At 40.5% G+C, this 22,600-nt stretch overlaps 3 protein-coding genes across 3 annotated transcripts in view; 1 reads left to right on the top strand and 2 right to left on the bottom strand.

The window, feature by feature from the left end:
- The first annotated feature begins 2,437 nt into the window (after positions 1–2,437).
- Positions 2,438–9,053, top strand: cilp (cartilage intermediate layer protein, nucleotide pyrophosphohydrolase). The gene is made up of 9 exons (XM_085402706.1): positions 2,438–2,574; positions 3,351–3,482; positions 4,458–4,511; positions 4,661–4,930; positions 5,072–5,254; positions 5,361–5,663; positions 5,782–5,890; positions 5,974–6,122; positions 6,222–9,053. Exons 2-9 carry the CDS (start codon positions 3,419–3,421, stop codon positions 8,582–8,584), a joined length of 3,495 nt encoding a protein of 1,164 aa, XP_085258832.1. The 5' UTR covers positions 2,438–2,574; positions 3,351–3,418; the 3' UTR covers positions 8,585–9,053.
- Positions 8,974–14,178, bottom strand: eif3jb (eukaryotic translation initiation factor 3, subunit Jb). The gene is made up of 8 exons (XM_085402707.1): positions 14,084–14,178; positions 13,848–13,936; positions 11,612–11,669; positions 11,421–11,518; positions 11,236–11,332; positions 10,543–10,713; positions 10,362–10,435; positions 8,974–10,176 (listed from the first exon to the last, which is right to left on the bottom strand). Exons 1-8 carry the CDS (start codon positions 14,094–14,096, stop codon positions 10,048–10,050), a joined length of 729 nt encoding a protein of 242 aa, XP_085258833.1. The 5' UTR covers positions 14,097–14,178; the 3' UTR covers positions 8,974–10,047.
- Positions 14,179–15,541: 1,363 nt separating this feature from the next.
- The window catches only part of strc1 (stereocilin 1), a 38,511-nt gene continuing 31,452 nt past the window's right edge, over positions 15,542–22,600 (bottom strand). Inside the window, exon 29 of the mRNA XM_085402705.1 lies at positions 15,542–16,247. Within this exon, the coding sequence (XP_085258831.1) occupies positions 16,153–16,247 (95 nt within the window). The 3' untranslated portion in view covers positions 15,542–16,152. The remainder of the gene's footprint in view (positions 16,248–22,600) is intronic.

Raw genomic sequence — 22,600 nt, 5'->3', positions numbered from 1 at the left:
TCTGGGATGCTGATCCTGGGAAGAGTGTGCCTTTGTGGTAACCCACAGCTGAATCCTCCAGACCAACCACTAAAACTTTTGCTTTTGTAGAGGTGCTCAGACTTGCTGATGAAAGTGCATTTGGGTAGCAGCTGCTACATACTCTCTTAATTCCTAACAAAAGGTTTTTCTCACAGTATTGCACAAACTTTCATTTTCACATGACTTTAAATAATTACTAAAACGACTGGCGGATAAAACAAATTTCCATTTGTTTGCTAAATGTAAACTGTAACAGATATTTAATGGCCTGTTGATGGGAGATCTTGCCAGAGGCTGAGTTAATGCCATCCTGATGGTAAACAACCGTCTGCCTTGGCACAGTGCAGCTTGAATAAAGTGTGATGAGGATCAGCCTCATCCTCACTTCATAAAAACAACCTGTCTCATTTGATGTAATTCCACAAACTCTGCCCAACAAGATGTTTCTGTTGCCTGGAAACCTGACTTTGTGTGTTTGCTTATTCAGTCACTTTTCCTCCCATGAAGTCATTACTCGCCTCTTCTGTCCTTTCATTTATAAAGACACAAAGTTCATTTGTCATAAAGTGCCATAAAGTTGTCTTCACTAAAAACCTCTTTAGTGAAAGTGGTGACTGGTGTCTAAGTTTCTGGCGAATATGTGATTGATATTTATTACGCTTAACCAGAGTATAAATTTGTTTTAGTGAAAAGTATTGCAAATACAGCCTCGTTACATCAATTTCAGATTTTCACGCTCACTCGACCGTGTCGATGAATACGCTATTTTTCCATGAGTGCCTTTTCTACACGTAAACAAAGGCAGAGCATTGCTTTGGCCCTTTATCTGCCTCCAAACTTGACCACACTGACGCTTATTTTCTCTCCCCAAACCAAAGCACCTCTGCAAAGGAAAGTCAGTAATTGGTGGAAACTAAACATGAAGCTTCAAGGTTGTTGAACCTGATTGTGTTGGGTTTTTCACCTCCGGAGAACCCTGTGCTCACAGACATGCGACTGTATGTGTTTTATGTAATAAGCAGTTGACCAAACTTTGCCACTGGCATTTGTCCTTTTACCTGGCCTGAGGCCTGTGGTGCAGGACCCGGTTAAATTCTTCCGCTGCAGGTTGTTCTTTGCCTTGTAATTGACAAAAAGACGTCAGCTAATAAATGTTCTGTGGAAAAACAACAGATACTGACAATTTTACAGGATTTCTAACAGACATGACAGACTTTGCTCCTCTAGCTCGCTCTGTGACTCTGTGCCTCTTTGTCTGGTTTAACATCACTGAGGGGAAAAAAAACACTTGCGTAAATCTATGTTTTTAATAACATAGATTTACGCAGCAGAGATGAGCTGGAGATAACAATTCAGCGTTATCTCTAGCTCATCTCTGCAGAGCTTTTTTGTTGTTTCAACCTGCAGCTGTTTTCTCTTTTGTCTGGAAAAGCTCTAAATACCAAACACCAGACAAAGGTAGCAGCTATCTGGTGAACATAGTGGAGCATTTAGCAGTTAAAGAGCTAGACTTGTCCCTCAGGACTTTGTAGAGACCAAAATCGGGCCCCCAGACTGTACTTTCACTAGGTCAGGAAATAAATGAATGGTAAAATGTTGCTGCTTCCTGGGTACGTGTGTCTATAAGCAGCTGTTTGGTTGCTGAGTCATAAGATGTTTTTTAAAAAATGTGCATTTCTAAATGTTATTATTATCATCTTGTACAAAATAACCAAATCTTCAGTTAGTAGTACGCAATCCATACAGACAAGTAATCCAAGCCTGCATTTGACAGCACCTGTTTAGGTTTCATTTGGTTTCCTCTGCCACCAAAAACTTTCGGGCATAATTCTCCTCTCACTGTGTCCTTGATCTAGCAGCTGGTCCAGGGGCACTGCACAGAGGTTGCTCACTGATTACACAACAAAATGGAGATAAATGCACATGCAAACAATTAATTCGCTCAAATCTGCTTCACATCTGAGAGTAAAAAGAAAGAAAAAAGTATAACTGAAGATTTTGTCTTCTTCGAATGGTCAAAATCTGAATTTCTAATTGCTACAAATGCTTTTTTTTTTATTTCTTGTGCCTATCACAAGATTATAAAGTTGATGTGGAATATCTGAATCCCCAGCTCTTCCAGCTTAAGAAGGAAGCATGCAGACTGAGAGCAGAGCAGAGGACAAATGCCCAGATTGACCCTGACAGCACTGATCTTGGGCACGGGGATCGATTTTATTAACACCAGCATGTGTTGGTCAGAACCTCTGAATTTCCCATCTTATATATGTAAGACTATATAATAGCTGTTGTGCGTCATGGCTTTTATAAGAAATGTGATGAATTATAAAGATATTAGTGCAAAGATACTGTGGCACGCTGCCACAGAGGGAGGGGAGGGGGTGTTGGCTGAGGCAAAGAGGGAAGAGGTATAAAGGAGACATGAAGGAGTGTGTTGAACCAGAGGAGGGAAGAACTGAAGAGGAGGAAAGAAATGTGAAACAGAAGTATAACGGGAGAGAAAAGAAGGACATTCTAAGAGAGAAACAAAAACTAAGCTCAGAACAGAGAAAGGTAAGTAAAAATCAGTTTACTGGGCTACACAAATTCATGTGTCACAAGTCTGTTACTAACTGCTGAGACTGCACAGAGATGTGGCAACACTACATCAAAGTGAGCAGCTGTACTTATGGCCGATGTTGGTTGATTATGTTACAGAAAGTGGAGGGTTTATTCAAATTCCAGAGCTTGGAATTTAACTAGTGCCATTTGTGACTGGAATCAGGTGTCTTACCTGTAGCCTTATTCCGGGTTAGTCTTGCTGATACGAGTTTTACTATTAGTCTTTTTTTCTTCATTTCCTTCAACCCATCCATCTCAAGCCTAACTAACGTGTTGTTTCATTAACACTTTCTCTGTTCTTTCATCTTACAAGCAAAGGTGACAAATTAGTCTGCAGTGTACAATTTTTAAAGTGTGCTAATCTGAACCTTCTGTGTGGAGATTTGGACGGTGAGGCCAGTGTTTCAACAGTGGATGCACAAATGTTTGAGTGTTCCCCTGACAAATACTGATGACTAACACAGATGTGTAATCTGAGGGGGAAGGGGGGCTCTGTCCAGCCATGTTTGGGGGGGGGGGGGGGGGGGGGGTTCATCCCAAAAGCTAAAAAGATCAAATGTATAATGGTGAATATACTTAAGGACAAATTTTCAATCTAAACATGAACTATTATTTTATTACTTTTGGCAGCTAATGCAATAAGTCAGTTTGAGTGTCAATACATATTTTAAAATTTGGATGGTTTTATCAAACGCTGCTAACATGAAACACTTTTTTCTCCACTGAAGTTCCTTGTGAGAAGCACACATACCAGGGGTGAAAGTTCAAGTGTCGAACGTGGCAGAAGAGTGTGAAAATGTCGCTGAGGTGTCTGTTCATTTTCTTGGGAATCACTGCAGCCACTGTTGTTACAGCTCAAGGTGGGTCTCTCACAAAAAGCTCCTTTTGTCATCATTTGAGTAAAAAGATGATTAAAGAAAAGTTACAAAGCATCACAGCGGACACGCATTCGCGCATCGTAATGCCGTGTAAAGAGTATAGAGTGCAGTGATTTGCAAACCATTTGATTAGCATGATTGATGACAATGTATCAAATCGTAAACGTTTTTCAAAGTTTTGTGCGGGGAAAAAACAAAGAAACATTGATGAAAGCGAAATGTTTGATAAAAGGACGTGACTGCCAAGTTCAGTAATGCTAAAAACATGTGGTGTGTAGTTTAAACTGCAACTGGTCAGTGATTGGGTACTAAAAAAAAACTAGAGGCAGAGTCTTTCACAACTAAAGATGGGGGGCCGGAAGGCTTGACAACTCTGTGAAAGACTGCATGTTCAGAATAACGTTTCTCAACATAAAATTACAAAGAATTTGGGTGTTTCATCTGGAGTCTGTAAGAACATTGACAGAATGTGGAGAAATCTCTGGCCAAAACCACTGCTCAAATGTCTGTGATGTTTAGTATTTCAACAGGCACTGTACTAAACGCAAAACTGATTCCGCAGTAAAAATCACTGCATGGTCTCTTACTCTGGCACCAACATCCACACTCAAACTCACTTAAATAATCTTTCTTTCCCATTCTTATGGGCTGTTTAATAAAGTTTTAAATTTTTTAAATACATTTTAATTCAGTTAATAATTAAGTTTTAACTTAAACTTCAGTTTTCCACTTAAGTGGAAATGAAACATTACATGTATAAAGGCAAATTGACACTACTGAGCCCTGCTCTCAAAAACTGACATAGATGTAACTCTATGTCTGTAAAGCTAGATTTAATGCATAAAAGCTCAAGTTTTTCAAATATGTTTAGCGCCATCTTCTGTCAATATGGAACATTACATCGCCATGACAAACGTGACATGAGCTAATCAAATGTTTGTGATATGTCCTTTGCAGGATCATGGAGACAAAGTGGCAAAGAGTCTAGTTCTGCTGTCTACCAAACAGAAGGTAACTTTTGTTTCTTAAAAATCCAATAAATTTTCTGACTGATATAAAGTGTTCTTTCTATCGTCTTAAGTTTTATGAGATATGTTGAACACTGTAACAATGAGGTGCTATTAGGACCATATTTATTTCCGCACTCTCTTTGCACATAGATAACTATCAGTGGTCGACATGGTTCAATGTTGATCATCCTGGAGGCCGTGGAGATTATGAACAGCTGGATGCCATTCGTTTCTATTACCGTACCCGTGTATGCGAAACTCCAAAGGCAATCGAAGCCAGAACCACTGAATGGATCCCAGCGCGTGAAACTGGGGAGACGGTCCATGCAGACCCGACTGTGGGCTTCTGGTGCCTGAATGAAGAGCAAGGTCCCCAGCTCAACTGCTCCAACTATGCAGTCCGTTTCCTATGTCCAAAAGGTTTGGCCATGAACATTTTTTTTCTGTTTGCCTCTGTGCAGTAAAAAAGATCTATTTTTTTTTGTTTGTTAAATTTTTTTTTTCATAATCTAAGTAAAATTACTTTTCAGAGTACTTTTATTTTTTTTTTCTTTCCCCCAGCACATAACAGTATTAACATTCAGGGAACCTGGGGACCATGGTCAGACTGGAGCCCATGTCCTGCCCTCTGTGGCCAAGTGGGGGTGCAACTTCGCCATCGAAATTGTCAATCTGACTCGCTGCTGTGCAGTGGGCCAAAATTAGATGGGAAAGCATGTAATGGACCTGAGTGCCCAAAGACAGGTGAAAAAAAGGCTTAATTAGGCTACACAGATAATAACATAGCACATATATGCAATTACAAATTTGTTACTAATAAACTTTTTCTTGTTTTTATGTTACTCCTTAGCTTGTTCCCTGCAGTGTGTGATGGGGCAAGCAAACTCTGACTGTGAATGCATGTGTGAAGAACACACAATGTTGGGTTCTGTACGCAGCGCTGGTGGTCTCGTCGCCAAAGGGGCCGCCATCCTTCGCTCTGGCAAATTCCTTACCCTTACAGACCACAATGGACATTTCCGCATACCCAATATCTGCCCTGATGGCAACACAACCCTGACTGTCAGGCTCAAGGGCCATGCCCCCCTTGATGTTGTTGTGCCCAAGAGCAGTGAGCGTACCTCTGTCCTCAGCGTCCAGCTAAAAAGAGCCGGTAGATGTCTATAGAATTACTTGTGGATCCAAATATGAAAGAATAATTCTGACCTGCATATTTACTAAAGTACAATCTGTTTAACATGTAGAGGTAATATTTTATTTCTGTTTTTTAGAGAAACTTCATGTGTTGAGCAATCCTGAAAGCAAGGTCAGGAGGGCAGGACAAAGTGCTGCCTTCTGCTGCAAAGTTGCAGGAACGCCACAGCCGGATGCATACCAATGGTAGGACTAATTATATTGGAATTTTAGATAGTAGACATGTTGAACTCCTATTGAATTATTTCATTTGTTTTGTCAACCAACAGGTTTCACAATAACACTCTCATGGAGAAGGAGTCAGAAAGCACCTTGGTCATAAGAGATCTGCATCCAGAGCAGTCTGGAGAATACTACTGCAGAGCAAGTGGTCCAACTGGAGCCATTAAGACTAAAACAGCTACTCTCAGGATCTTAGGTGCAGTATTAATTAAGTGAAAACACGTGCTGAATACACAGAAGTGAGAATTTTAGTATACGCAAACTAAATCATTTTAATTTCTTCATCTAAACACAGGCAGAGATGAGCATTCATGCAACCCTAAACCTGAATCCCACCTCATCCGCCTTCCACACGACTGCTTCCAAAACAGTACCAACTCATTCTACTACGATGTGGGCAAGTGTCCCCCAAGTAGATGTGCTGAACAGCTCGACAATGGTATCAGGTGCAAAGACAAAGTGGCTTATTGCTGCGGTGTGGCAAAAATGGAGGAAAGACAGCTAACATGTCAGGGCTACCAACTGCCCACCATGGTGGTGACCAAGTGTGGCTGCCAGAAATGTGTGGACACTAAGGCCATTGTGCATGGTAGGGCCATTGCTGCAGACAATGGAGAACCAATGCGGTTTGGTCATATTTTTATGAATGGAGTCAGAATTAGTCGTACAGGCTACAAAGGAACCTTCTCTATCCAAATCCCCCAAGATACAGAGAGGCTAGTATTAACCTTCATGGACAACATGCAGAAATTTGTCAACACCACAAAAGTGCTTCCATTTAACACCAAAGGTGGGGCTGTTTACCATGAGATAAAACTTCTCAGAAAAAAAGCCCCTGTGACAATCAGCTCCACAGAAACCAATACTCTTGAGCTTGGGGAGGTAGAGAGCCAGGAGCCAATGGTTCAAATCCAGATTCCTCCCTATTCCTTCTACAAGGAAAATGGCGAAGTCTTCACGGGTAACGTCAGTGCTAGTGTAACATTTCTCGACCCCAGAGACATCTCCACAGCTGCCGCAGCTCAAAGTGATCTAAATTTTATCGGAGATGAAGGTGATACCATGCCACTGAGGACCTATGGCATGTTTTCAGTTGACTTTAGAGGTGAAGAAAACAACGAGCCACTGAATGCAGGTGAAGTAAAGGTTTCACTGGACTCTACTCAGGTTCAGATGTCAGAGCACCTCAACACCATGAAGCTGTGGTCACTGAACCCTGAAACTGGTCTGTGGGAGGAGGAGGGGAGTCTGCAGGTGGAGAAGAAGAAAAGAGGCAAAAGGGAGGAGAGAACATTTTTGATTGGTAACATGGAGATCAGAGAAAGGCGACTGTTTAACTTGGATGTCCCAGAGAACCGTAGGTGTTATGTGAAAGTTCGGGCTTTCCGCAGTGAACGGTTCATGCCCAGCGAGCAGGTGGAAGGAGTTGTGATCAGTCTCATAAATATGGAGCCCAAAGCTGGCTACTCCACCAATCCCCGTGCCTGGGGCCGATTTGATAGTGTGGTCACTGGTCCCAATGGAGCTTGTCTTCCTGCTTTCTGCGATGAACAGAAAGCTGACGCCTATACCGCCTATATCATGGCCAACCTCGGTGGAGAGGAACTGGAGGCTGTCCCGTCTGCTCCCAAATTCAATCCCAACCTCATTGGAGTGCCTCAGCCTTACCTTGGTAAACTAAACTACATGCGATCTGACCACGAGGACCCCAGAGTGAAGAAGACAGCATTCAGCATCAATGTAGCAAAACCAAGCCCCAACACAGCCGAGGAAGGTAACGGACCAGTGTACCCATTTGAGAACTTGAAAGAATGTGAGGAGGCCCCATTTAGTGCAGCACACTTCCGGTTCTCAAGAGTCGAAGGAGATCGCTACGATTACAACACAGTGCCCTTTAATGAAGATGACCCCATGAGCTGGACGGAGGATTACCTAAGTTGGTGGCCCAAGCCTATGGAATACCGGGCCTGCTACATCAAGGTCAAAATCAACAGCCCGCATGAGATCAATGTGCGGTCCCACAACATGGGCGGTACCCATCCCAAGACCGTAGGCCAGTTGTACGGCCTTCGAGACACTCGCAGCATTCGCGACATGGACCAGACATCTGTTTCAGCAGTGTGTCTGGAATTCAAGTGCAGTGGGATGCTGTACGATCAGGAACGTGTAGATCGTACACTGGTGAAGGTGATCCCACAAGGAAGCTGCAAGAGAGATCATGTCAACTCAATGCTTCAGGAGTATTTAGTCAACCACCTGCCCCTAGCTGTCAACAATGACACCAATGAGTTCACCATGCTGGCGCCTCTTGACCCTCTGGGCCATAACTACGGAATTTATACGGTGACAGACCAGGATCCCCGCACAGCCAAAGAAATTGCACTTGGCCGCTGCTTTGACGGTACTTCTGACGGCACATCTCGGGTCATGAAAACCAATGAGGGCATAGCGCTAACGTTTATTTGTGGAGACCGTGAGGTTACACGCCAGAACGTCTTTCAAACAATGCAGCGCTCTCAAGGTCAGACAGTAGGAACAAGCATCGTGAGAGGGGAAAGCAGGCAGAACCGGCGCCGGCAGAGGGCAAACGCACCACGCAGCAGTCGTAGACGTAGCACCAGAAACCCTGAGGGAAAACGTACAAAAGCCAGAAACTAGACAAGAGGAGACCTAGGAACATCATGAAGACCAGACGATGACTTGCTAAAATGAAACCAGATGGTGTTAACATGTTTTTGTTTATACATCCATAAATATCCCCCATCCCCACTTGAAGAGTAACTAAACTGTTATGCTAATTTCTTGCATCTTCATCTCAAGGAATATGTAATGTTTCTTCCTCTCACTTTACATTACTGTGGCAAATATTTACTTGAAAATGTAAATAGAGTATTTATTACACAAGTATTATCATCTTTCCAACTGTACTATAAACAAGGACAAAAACAATTTTTTTTTTTGACCAGTGATTTATTAAATTAGATGCTTATAAAACACTGCAGATGCTGTATCTTCCACATTGTATGTATCCAATTGTCCATGTAACATTTAAACTGGTCAACTGCTTAAAAAGAAAAAAGAAAAAAAAGACAGGAGAAAAACTCTCCTTTCAGCCAACTGTAGCCCATATGAAGACATGGTGGGGTGAAGCCCATAAGCCCCCGCTCCTCATCACACTTGATACAAGCCTGCAGAAGCAACAATTAGGAGACCAGTTGTAGCAAGTTAATCCACTTGCCTGATCCATACTTTTTTTGCATTAGTAGAAATCAATTAGTAATTTTCTGTCATGCACAAAAAACAAAACAAACAAACAAACAAAAACAAAAAAAACTAAGTACTGTTTGCTCCATATTTTCAAGGATATTCCAGAGATATCAAGAGAATGGCTGTGAGGTTTTAAAGTCACATTTATTATACTTCTCTATCCCTTTCATCTTACAGTGAATGTTGTGTGCTCTCTGCAAGCTTACAACTACTACGTTCATATTGCGTCAGTCTCCCACAATGCAACCTTTCCAGAAATAAAGATGAATAATGGACTGAATAATTGTCTGCATTTGGCAACTGAAGTTATAGATACTATATACACTTGCCTGTAAGAAAATCATCCACAGGTAAGTGAGACCTATAATATATACATGACATTCTGTTTAAAGGATTTGCATAGAACCATGTGTTTCTATGTCACTAGACTTATAACTGCAATACTGTATCTGACATTTTGACAGGAGCAACATTTAATTTAAAAAGAAACAAAAAACAAAAAACAAAAAAAAAAACAAGCCCTGCAAAACTCAGATAACAGCAGTTATGGTAGTATTCTCCGTTGTAGCTGGGTCGAGCAACAGATTCCGCGTGATTTGTTTGTGAGTTGAGGCTGAATGAGAGAGAAAAGGCAATTCCATTTGCATGGAAGGAGAAAAGAAGAAGAAGAAAAAAAAAACCGTGAGTGGCGAGACTGGATGCTCCCTGGTATAGTCCCTCTGGTCACTGAAGCAAAATGAAGGGGGCAAGACACAGTTCAGATTTTCCAGGATGGCACTGGACAGCATGAGAAGGTACAGCTGCATTTCTGACAGTCGGGAGAAGGGGAAAGGGCAGTAGTGATGAAGCCAGTGTCACATGAAGTCCTCATAGTCTTGGGCGTAGCCTCCATCAAACGCTGCATAGTCAAGGTCATCTTTGAGCTGTGCTTTCAAACCACCTCCAGCTAAGACCCCCTTCTTCTTCTTTTTTCCTTTGTTTTGCTGTAGAAGGCAAATAAAAGCGACTTAAACTAAATACATATATATTTGAAAACGACTATATAACTACAAACTTTTGCCAGAGTTTACTTTTTATGATTGGACATCGAGTAAGTATTGGGTGAGTAGCACCCCCTGCTGAATAGAAACTTAATTAACTTAATAAATGCAAGCATGCAGTCACTTACTTTTTCTTGTTTCTGTTTTTCACTAAGTAGGACTGACAGGGAATTACTGATTTTCTTCAAGTCATCTACTTCCACTGTAAGAGGAAGAAAAATAAGTAGTTATTGGACAAGCCCAGTGCATTTTTAATTTAAGACAAGTGTAATAAAAAATGTTCAGTAAAAGCAGGAAAAAAAGACTTACATGAAATACAAAGTTCCCGAAACAATGACTCCAAGAAACTTGAATAATGCACAGATTTTTCAAACTGGGTTATCTTTTCTTTTAGCATTTTTTCAAACTCTGTGAAGTCTTCTTTGGAAGATGGACACATGGCATCAATTCCAGTGACACTGTTTGAAGTGCTGCCAACACCTGAAAAATATTTAAAGGTCACCATTACATACATTAATCACAACAAGATGAACAATATCAGGTCTCAAAAATCCCATATCTGTAGTATATACTTTTGTTAGACATGCGGCAGTTTAAAAAAAAAAAAAAAAAAAAAACACAGAGTCTACAGCATCAGGACCACAAAACACAAATATTTTCCTCAAATCACAGCTTTCCCAAAGCATGTGTAAAGATCTTACTTAAAGCTTCAGCTTTTAGAGTCCACTCTAAACATTTTACAGATAATAGAATGGTGCATTGTTCCTTTGGAGGTGAGGTATAGTATGTGGCATCTACAGCAGGATTACTGGGACATCTGTGTAAAATGTAAAACCCAAACAAGTATTTAAGCCTTTTAAGTCTTAGTTAAATGTTAACTACAAGCAACAGCGACTAATGTATTGCAAACTAAATGTATTGCATCAGTTATACAACCTGATTTTGTGGAAGACCTCATATTCTTGATAAAAAAAAAAGTTTCTACACCTGATCCGGTCTTACCAAAAGCATCTTTTGCTAGCTCCAAGTCTGCGTCTTCCTGTAATTTCTTCACTCTTAATTTTTCTGCCAGCTGTTCTTCAGGAGTGAGCTCGTCTTCCTGTAAATAAAAATGTAAGAGTTAAGATATTATTAGAGATAAACGAGCATAGAGTCAGAAGGTTTACAGATGAGAAAGTGGGACTTACTTCTTGCTGTTCCACTGCCTCCTGTTGTTTCTTCTTCATCCGGTTTTCTTTCTCTTTTATCTTTTCACTAAGCTTTTTCTTTTCAGAAACCTTTGGTTCTGCAAATTAAAATAATGACATAAGAAACATAAAATCATTCAGTAATCAAGTATAATCCATTAGTGAAAGGCAAGCGGTACTGGAGTACAAACCTGGTTTCTTCACATCTGTTTTTTTCTCTTCATCTTCTTCATCATCGTCCCAGTTGTCCTGTGAACACAGAACGTAATGTGTGTAATTGTTGCCTTTTTATTAATATCTATGCTAGAAGTTGTAAATATATAGCCAAAGATGTACAATATAACCAAAAATAAACAAAACAAAAAAAACAAACAATAACAATTTTTTTCTGAGCAACATCTTAACACCTACAGAGTTAGACAACTTTACGAATGTAAGTTAGTTCAAAGGCTGCAATCAGTCAGAATTTTTATTTTAAAATAACAAAAAATCTAAACTTTTTAAAACTAAAATGATCAGTTATCGACATGCAACAGCTGCCACTTCATTTTCTGAAGATGAATAACTTTTGTTCTACCTCTAGTTCAAATTATTCTAGTCCTGATTACACTGGTGCAGATGTATATAAGCTGGATCAATCAATGTTACTGATCCAACAAGGGTAATAACTGTGTTACAGTACCAGGATAAAGAATAAAAATAGTACAGTCTACAGTCAACTTAAAGTACCACATGCACACAGTGAGTGCTTAATACTGTGTGATAATGCAGAACTTGTATATATTAAACAGTGGTTAAGAATCAAAAAAATATAACAACATTAAAGCTTAAGATTCTGTAATTCATGACAATGAGTTACGAGTTATGACATCAGTGTTAATTTATTAATTTTATCCTTTTTGGCTGCTACCTCAAAGCACACTGTGCGCTGTCGATCTTACGTGCTTGCACAATAATGTATAATATTTAGTATTTACTGTTATATTCACATAGATCATTGTGATGATGTCGTTTATTATATTGCTCTCTTTTTCTTTACTTGTTTTCTCTTTTTTCTTTCTCAACAGGTGATCCAGGTGATTGATATATGCATTTGTCTGTTTGTTTTGTTGGTTTTTGCCCCTTATCACCATCCCTCTTCCCCGCCCGTTCACCTATAAATTATTAATTTATAGGTGATGACTCTTCAGACATCACTTGGGTTGTGATCCTGTAGATTGCTGTCTTATATTAAGATCCACCTTAAGTGTCACTACAAATAAATGTAATCCTATCCAAGAAGACACTAATTTCTAACTGAAATATCCAATACTTTAAACTGTGAATTACTACACAATAAACATTTGACAACCGGCCTGTTGCATTTCCAGCAGGTTATGAACAACAACAACAGCAGCAGCAGGATGAAAGTCGCCTGGGAATAAATGTAATTATCTTGAGTAAAAATTAACTTTGTGCTATTGTCTTATTTCCACAAAAATCTTAACCCTTCTTCCTAAACAATGACCATTTTGTACTACAGTGGACATAAAACCACCAGGCTCTTCAGTCTGGACGCCATATGCGACAGAAAACGGGAGAACTGAAGAGGCCTCTGCCAGCACTTTCCACAGGATCAATTATCTGAGGCTTCTGGACAGAGACCGTGTAGCAGCCACCTGTATTACGGTATCAGCTGAACAGCGGCTTCCTACTGCCTGCTGTAAAGTCGGAAAGTTCCAGGCCTAGTTCTTGGCTGAGTTGAGTCATCAACCCAATGGGTGATTTCATCTGAATGGGGCTAAAGTTGGTTAGCACGCTAACGCCGCCTCATACTCAACGTGACTCAAGCTGTGGGTTTGCCAGAGTAGACATAATTATGCTAATCTCCAATAATCGTTTAATGTAACTAAATCTGTGTAATAATGGGATGGACCTGTATATTAGGAACACATGACCAAATCACTCAATACTGAGGTTACCCAACATTAAAGCTTATTTACAGACGCAACAATACACGAGAGCTAGCAGACTAGCTAGCTCAAGTGGCCCGTCCGGTGAGAGATTTGCTTCAAGCACCGCTATCAAAATTCATGACACCAAGAGAAGTAGAAAACACTACTAACGTCCAAAATTTGATTAAACCCATAAGTATGAACTGGCACGCCATTATTCCGTTTGTTAACAATACGTTTGAATGACTGAAACTCGAATACCAGCATACCGTTAGCTGAGCTAGAGTTTCCAGAGGCTGCCTGTTGGAGCCACATGAGTTAGCATAAAGCTAACAGGGGTTCGGAGGTTCGGACTGACAGGCGACGAGAAACCACGACGAAGCGTGGCATTACATCCTATCGCTTTCTCGGTCAGCTAACAGCTCGCAAACAACCGGTGGCCGATTTTAAAAAGCGGCTCAGACTGTACCGAGTGTTCGTCACGATATTGTACCTTAACATCTTCATCTTCGTCCTCGCCTTCCCATTTGTCCAGCGCTGCCGCCTTTTTAATCGGTTCCTCCGGCTCGAAGTTGTCAGCGTCTGTAAAAACAACAACATGAGAGTCGTTAGGTCAGTCCACATCTGACACCCGGAGTTAACAATGAGAGGTGTATTAGGCCCTTAAAACACCGAGTGCGACAAGTAAATGTTGTACAAATAGCCATCCTTCCCAACTTAGTTTCTCACCCCAGTCCGCCATGTTGGCTGTGTTGCTTGTGTTTGACAGGCTCGCTGTACAGTCAGTGCAGCAGCCCGTTGGCCACGTTCAGAAACAGCTCCCACCTTCTGGGCGGCACTCCGGCCTTATCTAATGTCCACGGAGCACTTTCAGCACAACGACCCCGATATAACTAATCTCATCACGCCTTTATTTATTTCAATTGTAAACATGAGACGCTACAAGCTAGCTGAAGCCAAGTTCCACACATTTTTAAGTCGAGCATTGTAAAATAAATGTGTTAAAAGTACATTTTACATAATTCTTACATAAAGAGTCAAAACCTATTCTTAATCTCTTTTGGATACATTTGGATACACTACATATTATTTTAATCGAAGAAAAATAATTAATAATAAGCCTTAATTTTAACTGAATCTCATAAGGGAGTATAATAAAGTATATACATTAAAAATAGTTTTTAATCATTCTTGTGGAGAAAGCGCAGTGCCTCAGATGTATGATATTGATGGGAATTGAAATGGAAATGGTGATCAATAATTCCTCAGTGATATATTAAAATAAATAATATTTTTGAAGGAGCAAGGTTGAGCTGGAAAGGATGTGCAGCAGGTTAGGGTGATTGAGATAGAGATGGAAATGTAGTAATGAATAAAGTTTGCTGAGAAAGTGGAAAGGCTACTTTGAGGAGCTCATGAATGACGAAAATGAGAGAAAGTTGAGGATAGATGGAGGACAGTGAATGAGGAAGTGCAGAGGATTAGTAAAGAGGAAGCAAGGAAAACTATAAATAGGATGAAGAGTGAAAAGGCAGTTGGTCCAGATGACATAACTGTGGAGGAGACATCCAGGAGAGGGGGCAGTGGACCAGATTAGAGTGTGAGAGGATGCCTAGGGGATGGAGAAGAATTGTACTAGCACCCATTTTTAAAAATAAGAGTGATGTACGACCCCTAAATGAAGCAACTGAAAGAAGAAAAGGAATTCTTTATACGACCCTTGCAAATGTGATTAATATCCAATTACCTATTGCAAAAAATCTAGTTTCATACACTCTTTCTGTTTCATCATCAGTGATCATGATTTTGACTTCATTCCTTATTTGTCTGTTACTAAATATGATAAGCTTTGTTTTGATCTGATTTATTGCTAATTTCAACTGTATTCAGAAGCTATTCCAAACTTTTTCTACAGTATAAACAGTTTAGAGCCCTCCTTGTTGAACCTCACAATGAAACCGGAGTTATTATTTATTTGCACACAGTGGTATCTATCAATGTGGTAGCTATTTAACCAATGTGCCATCCCGTTGATACCGTTATCTCCGGTTTTATCTTTAGTAATCTGTCATCTCTAGTGTCAAATGCTTTTTGAATGGTGAACAGAACTGTGGGTAAGACTCAGCTCTGTTAACAAGCAATAAAGCAATAAAAAGAGTCAATCAGAGGTAGATTGGTTCAGTTTATTGATCATTTAGATTCATTTTAATCACACCACCAATTGTGCACAACAGTACAAAACTCACAGCAACAACAGATCAAAGTTGATCAATACTAATACAATCAGGCCCTACTAAGTATTGTTTTGTAATCAAGATAACTCAAAATAGACAGATATATAGAAAGTGTTATCACTATTACTCACATAAACCTATAGTTCCCCAAAAATAAATAACTTTGTACAACAGATTTCTCTCATAATAACTGCACAACAATTATATTCTAACCTTTATCATTTTTAAGTATTATTTCTAGGTATGGCATCCCTGAGAAGGATATATATGGGACAGTGTTTAGATAGGTTTGTACAAAAATAAATAAATAGTCTAGGATCTGTGGGTATTAGATAGACTTGCTGATTAAAACAAACAGCTCCTACTCTCTCAAACTGTTAACTTTGTTCTTTCAGTGCTAAATGTTGATGGTAAAGTAATAGTTATGCAAGATCAATTACAGTGTTGGTAAAAAGAGTACGGAAAGCTTTAAATGCTGTTTATTTCAAAGAAATACAGCATTGCGCAGAAAGACAATCATCATGTGGATGAGGGGGTCTCCTGATTCGGCTGGGGTGAACGAGGTCATGTGTCAGGGCAGAGCAGGACGGTCAGCAGCATCAGCAGTCCCAATAAGAGACACAGGGGGCTGTGGCTCAACGCCAACCCCAGTGACCTCCCTACAGGAATTCAGCAAAAGCATTACAAATGTAGAGCTATGCAAAAATATAGTTCAGGCAGATTATCTGACTTAGAATATCATTAACAAAAAAAATAATCACAGTGAAAAATGACAATCACATCACTGTAGGCACTCTCTTCACACCTAGAGTATCCATGCATAGCATATCCAGCAAGGCATAATGTTCATAATCTCAGTTAGAAAAGAAAGCACACTGGAAACATCTAGAAGTACAATGAGAACAAAGTGCTGAAACCAGCAAGCAAACAACAGCAGCTATTGTCAGCCTTGATTTTGGGAGTCAAATTACAGTAATAATTTATACACTCACAGGTCACTTTATTAGGTATAGCTTGCTAGTACTGGTTTGGTCCCCTTTTGCCTTCAGAACTGCCTTAATTCTTAATTCCTCACAGATTTTGGTCTATACTGACGTGATAGCATCACACAGTTGATGCAGATTTGTTAGCTGCACATCCATAACGCGACTCTCCAGTTTTACCACATCTCACTGGTGTTCTACTGGATTGAGAGCTGGTGAACTCCTCCTACTGGAAACTGCCATCAGAAGATTGTACACTGTGGTCATAATGGGATGGATGTAATGAGCAACAGTACTCAGTCAGACTGTGGTGTTTAAATGATGCTCACATGGTACTAAGCGGCTCAAAGTGTGTGGAAAAAATGGGCAACAGGAGCAGAAAACAACTCTTGTCAGCTAGGAACAGAAAACCGAGGCTAAATTTCACACTGGGTCATCCAAAATTGGACAAACAGATTGGAGGGTCACAATTTGGCTTAAAAAGCATGGAAACACAAAAACGATTGTTGGTTCACTGTGTTCAAAGTTCAGGCTGCTGGTGGTGTGATAGATATATTTCCGTACCACACTTTGGGCAGGTTAGTACCAGCTAAGCATTGTTTTAACAACACACGCCTACCTGAGTATTGTTGTTGATGTGTCATGTTCATCCCATTATGACCACAGTGTAATGCACCATGTCACAAAGCTGAAATCATCTCAAACTGGTTTCTTGAGCATGACAATGAGCTCACTGCACTAAGAAACCCTCCACAGACACTAGATCTCAATCCAATTGAGCACCATAGCTGGACTGGCCATCGGGCATACCGGGCATTTGCCCGGTGGGCCGCTGGCGATTTTTTGGATTTTTTTAGGAAGGGTATATATGATGAAAGGTGTTGGATTGGCCAATTGGTCATGATCGACTCTGGGCTGGACCAATTACAGCCGAGGAGGCCGGATGCACCCTCTCCCTTGTTTAGCAATCACGTGATTTTCGCGCATTGCATGCCGGGAACTCGTGGCAAAACAATCCAAGCATTTGCAGCACCGCAAAACGTTCATTCTCCGGTTCCAATGCCTTCTTGTTTTTTCTTTGACGTACAAAAAGGAATGTACAAAAACAAAAGGAGAACAATGCCGGTCCGTACAAAGACAGACTCGACGAAAGGACAAAGAAAAGATACGAGGAAAAAATCAAAGGAGTGAAAGGGTTAGACCCTTACGAGCACACAGAGTGGACAAAAGACGTTAGCGTGCTGCCCAACTTTCACCACGCTCATATTTATAATTATACGGTTCTTGGAGTGAGTGCATACACTCATGAAGTTTAGTAACTTCAGGTCACTGCAACAAGCCCAGGTACAGTTTACCGACGGATGGGTACAGGACCTTGAAATGCACCGTGTAGAACGAAAGACCATCGTACGAACAAAGGTAAGTTTACCAGTCTCACAAATCGTCTCATAGATACACATTCGTTAACCGTTTATTACCATAACCTTTGAGCTCAACGGTAATTAATTAGTAGTGGAAATAATTTCTGGTAGCATTACAGAAATGTAGCAGTGACAATAATATTGTATGCTGTAATCGCACTGGACAATTAGTGATACAAAACAACTGTTTTTTTATCCTGTGAATAAAAGTATATATTTTTGTCAATGTACCATGGTAATAACAGAAGCGAAACGCAATATTGTGTCAGGACAATTCACTATTTATGCACAATAAACACAATAAACAAAGGAGCATAGCGCAACAATTTCTGTTCAGCGCCAGACTTGCTTGTAACCTATATCACCAATTATGTTAAGAAAAATGACGTATTAACTACTACAAAACTCTGACCTTTGTGGGAATGCTTGGAGCAGACTAACATGTGAGCTGGAGTGTTGTGAGACGTTATATTTGGTATATCCAGACCATCCACCGCGGTAAAGTGAGCCGTCATTTGTGAGCCGCGGTCAAGCCAGCCGCCTCCTATCCGCCGCATAAATTTCCTTGCGCTTTTACACCAGTCTTTACGGTAGCGCCTTTTCGCTTTATGTGCCGATTGAAAGACTATACCCGCGCGCGCACAAATTACAATGTAGCAGCCCGATACAGTCAATACAATTATGGAAATGTCAGAAATTCATTAAAAATCATCCTGAGTAGTTGAGGTCCAACTTTCAACACATCCCCCCTCTGGGACACCTACTGTACCTGTGTGCCAGGTTTCACCCAGATTTACTGTAGAATTCCTCAGAAATTAAAGGGTACTTGTATTCAATGCAATACAGCCAATGCACTACAATTGTGTCAATTTTCAAAAATTCATTAAAAATCATCCTGAGTAGTTGATGTCCAACTTTCAACACATCCCCCCTCTGGGACACCTACTGTACCTGTGTGCCAAGTTTCATCCAGATTTACTGTAGAATTCCTCAGAAATTAATGGAAACATTTATTCAATCTAATACAGCCAATGCACTACAATTGTGTCAATTTTCAAAAGTTCATTAAAAATCATCCTGAGTAGTTGATGTCCAACTTTCAACAGATTCCTTCTCTGGGACACCTACTGTACCTGTGTGCCAGGTTTCAGCCAGATTTACTGTAGAATTCCTCAGAAATTAAAGGGTACTTGTATTCAATGCAATACAGCCAATACACTATAATTATGTCAATTTTCAAAAATTCATTAAAAATCATCCTGAGTAGTTGATGTCCAACTTTCAACACATCCCCCCTCTGGGACACCTACTGTACCTGTGTGCCAAGTTTCATCCAGATTTACTGTAGAATTCCTCAGAAATTAATGGAAACATTTATTCAATCTAATACAGTCAGTACAATAGAATTATGTCATTTTTCAAAAATTCATTAAACATCATCCTCAGTAGTTGATGTCCAACTTTCAACACATCCCTCCTCTAGGACACCTACTGTACCTGTGTGCCAGGTTTCATCCAGATTTACTGTAGATTTCCTCAGAAATTAATGGAAACATTTATTCAATCTAATACAGCCAATGCACTACAATTGTGTCAATTTTCAAAAATTCATTAAAAATCATCCTGAGTAGTTGATGTACAACTTTCAACAGATTCCTTCTCTGGGACACCTACTGTACCTGTGTGCCAGGTTTCAGCCAGATTTACTGTAGAATTCCTCAGAAATTAAAGGGTACTTGTATTCAATGCAATACAGCCAATACACTATAATTATGTCAATTTTCAAAAATTCATTAAAAATCATCCTGAGTAGTTGATGTCCAACTTTCAACACATCCCCCCTCTGGGACACCTACTGTACCTGTGTGCCAAGTTTCATCCAGATTTACTGTAGAATTCCTCAGAAATTAATGGAAACATTTATTCAATCTAATACAGTCAGTACAATAGAATTATGTCATTTTTCAAAAATTCATTAAAAATCATCCTGAGTAGTTGATGTCCAACTTTCAACACATCCCTCCTCTAGGACACCTACTGTACCTGTGTGCCAAGTTTCATCCAGATTTACTGTAGATTTCCTCAGAAATTAATGGAAACATTTATTCAATCTAATACAGCCAATACACTACAATTGTGTCAATTTTCAAAAATTCATTAAAAATCATCCTGAGTAGTTGATGTCCAACTTTCAACACATCCCTCCTCTAGGACACCTACTGTACCTGTGTGCCAAGTTTCATCCAAATTTACTGTAGAATTCCTCAGAAATTAATGGAGACATTTATTCAATCTAATACAGTCAGTACAATAGAATTATGTCATTTTTCAAAAATTCATTAAAAATCATCCTGAGTAGTTGATGTCCAACTTTCAACAGATTCCTTCTCTGGGACACCTACTGTACCTGTGTGCCAAGTTTCAGCCAGATTCACTGTAAAATTACTCAGAAATTAATGGACATTTATATGCAATTCAATACAGCCAATACACTACAATTATGGAAATTTCAGAAATTCATTAAAAATCATCCTGAGTAGTTGAGGTCCAACTTTCAACACATCCCTCCTCCGGGAAACCTGCTGTACGTCTGGGCCAAGTTTCAGCCAGATTTACTGTAATATTCTTCAGAAATTGCAGGGAACTTATGTTCAGTGCAAGAAAGGCTGAAAGACGACCACCACTGAACAAGACACACAAGCTGAAACGTCAAGACTGGGCCAAGAAATATCTCAAGACTGATTTTTCTAAGGTTTTATGGACTGATGAAATGAGAGTGAGTCTTGATGGGCCAGATGGATGGGCCCGTGGCTGGATTGGTAAAGGGCAGATAGCTCCAGTCTGACTCAGACGCCAGCAAGGTGGAGGTGGAGTACTGGTTTGGGCTGGTATCATTAAAGATGAGCTTGTGGGGCCTTTTCGGGTTGAGGATGGAGTCAAGCTCAACTCCCAGTCCTACTGCCAGTTTCTGGAAGACACCTTCTTCAAGCAGTGGTACAGGAAGAAGTCTGCATCCTTCAAGAAAAACATGATTTTCATGCAGGACAATGCTCCATCACACGCGTCCAAGTACTCCACAGCGTGGCTGGCAAGAAAGGGTATAAAAGAAGAAAAACTAATGACATGGCCTCCTTGTTCACCTGATCTGAACCCCATTGAGAACCTGTGGTCCATCATCAAATGTGAGATTTACAAGGAGGGAAAACAGTACACCTCTCTGAACAGTGTCTGGGAGGCTGTGGTTGCTGCTGCACGCAATGTTGATGGTGAACAGATCAAAACACTGACAGAATCCATGGATGGCAGGCTTTTGAGTGTCCTTGCAAAGAAAGGTGGCTATATTGGTCGCTGATTTGTTGTTGTTTTGTTTTTGAATGTCGGCGAGGATTCCGCACGGCACTCCCCTCCATTCACCTCGCGAATCTCCGCTCTCTTCCAAACAAAGTCGACGAATTACTGCTCTTAAACCGGACTAACAAGGACTTTGCACGCTCTGCTGCCCTCTGCTTCACTGAAACCTGGCTCAGTGAGCGAGTCCCAGACTCTGTCTTAAATCTGCTGGGCTTCCAACTTCACCGGGCGGACCGCGAAACAGAGCTCTCAGGGAAAACAAAGGGTGGTGGAGTCTGCTTCTACATTAATGAAGGTTGGTGTACTGATGTCACAGTGTTACAGAAACACTGCAGCCCACACTTGGAAAGTTTTCTCATCAACTGTAAACCTTTTTATTCACCGCGGGAGTTTTCTTCCTTCATGCTGGTCGGAGTTTACATCCCTCCACAGGCCAACGCGAACAACGCACTGTGCGAGCTGGCTGACCAGATTACTACCCTGGAGAGGAAATTCCCGGATTCCTTTACAATTATTCTTGGGGATTTTAACAGAGCAAACCTAAACTACGAACTCCCTAAATACAGACAGCATATAGACTGCCCCACCAGGGACAACATCATACTGGATCACTGCTACACCACTCTAAAAGATGCCTATCGCTCTGTGCCCCGGGCAGCTTTGGGACATTCTGATCACTGCATGGTCCATCTTATTCCAGTTTATAGGCAAAAACTCAAACGTGCCAAGCCTGTAGTCAAAACTGTGAAGAAGTGGACTAACGCAGCAAAGCAGGAACTGCAGGACTGTTTTGACTCCACTGATTGGACTGTTTTTGAAGCTGCATCTGAGAACCTAGATGAGCTCACGGACACTGTGACATCATACATCAGTTTCTGTGAAGACGTGTGTGTGCCAACAAAGACCTTTTGCACATACAACAACAATAAACCATGGTTCACTCCTAAACTCCAACATCTTCGCAAGGCCAAGGAGGACGCCTACAGAAGTGGTGACAGGGTCCTGTACAAGCAAGCCAGGAACACACTGACCAAGGAGATCAAAGCAGCTAAAAGGATCTACTCCCAGAAGCTGGAAGTCAAGTCAAGTCAAGTCAAGTTTATTTATAGAGCACATTTAAAAACAACCAAGGCTGACCAAAGTGCTGTACAGTAAATACAGATAAAAATACAATAGAACACAATTTCGTAATAACACCTCGCTGATAAAAATAAAATAAAAATATATAAAACAAATAAATTAAACCTTTCTAAAAGC

Source organism: Rhamphochromis longiceps, linkage group LG1 (genome assembly GCF_057381845.1).
Source record: "Rhamphochromis longiceps isolate RC_006_pf linkage group LG1, R_longiceps_female_GT1.1, whole genome shotgun sequence".
NCBI lineage: Eukaryota > Metazoa > Chordata > Actinopteri > Cichliformes > Cichlidae > Rhamphochromis > Rhamphochromis longiceps.
This window is presented reverse-complemented; position numbering and strand designations above follow the sequence as displayed.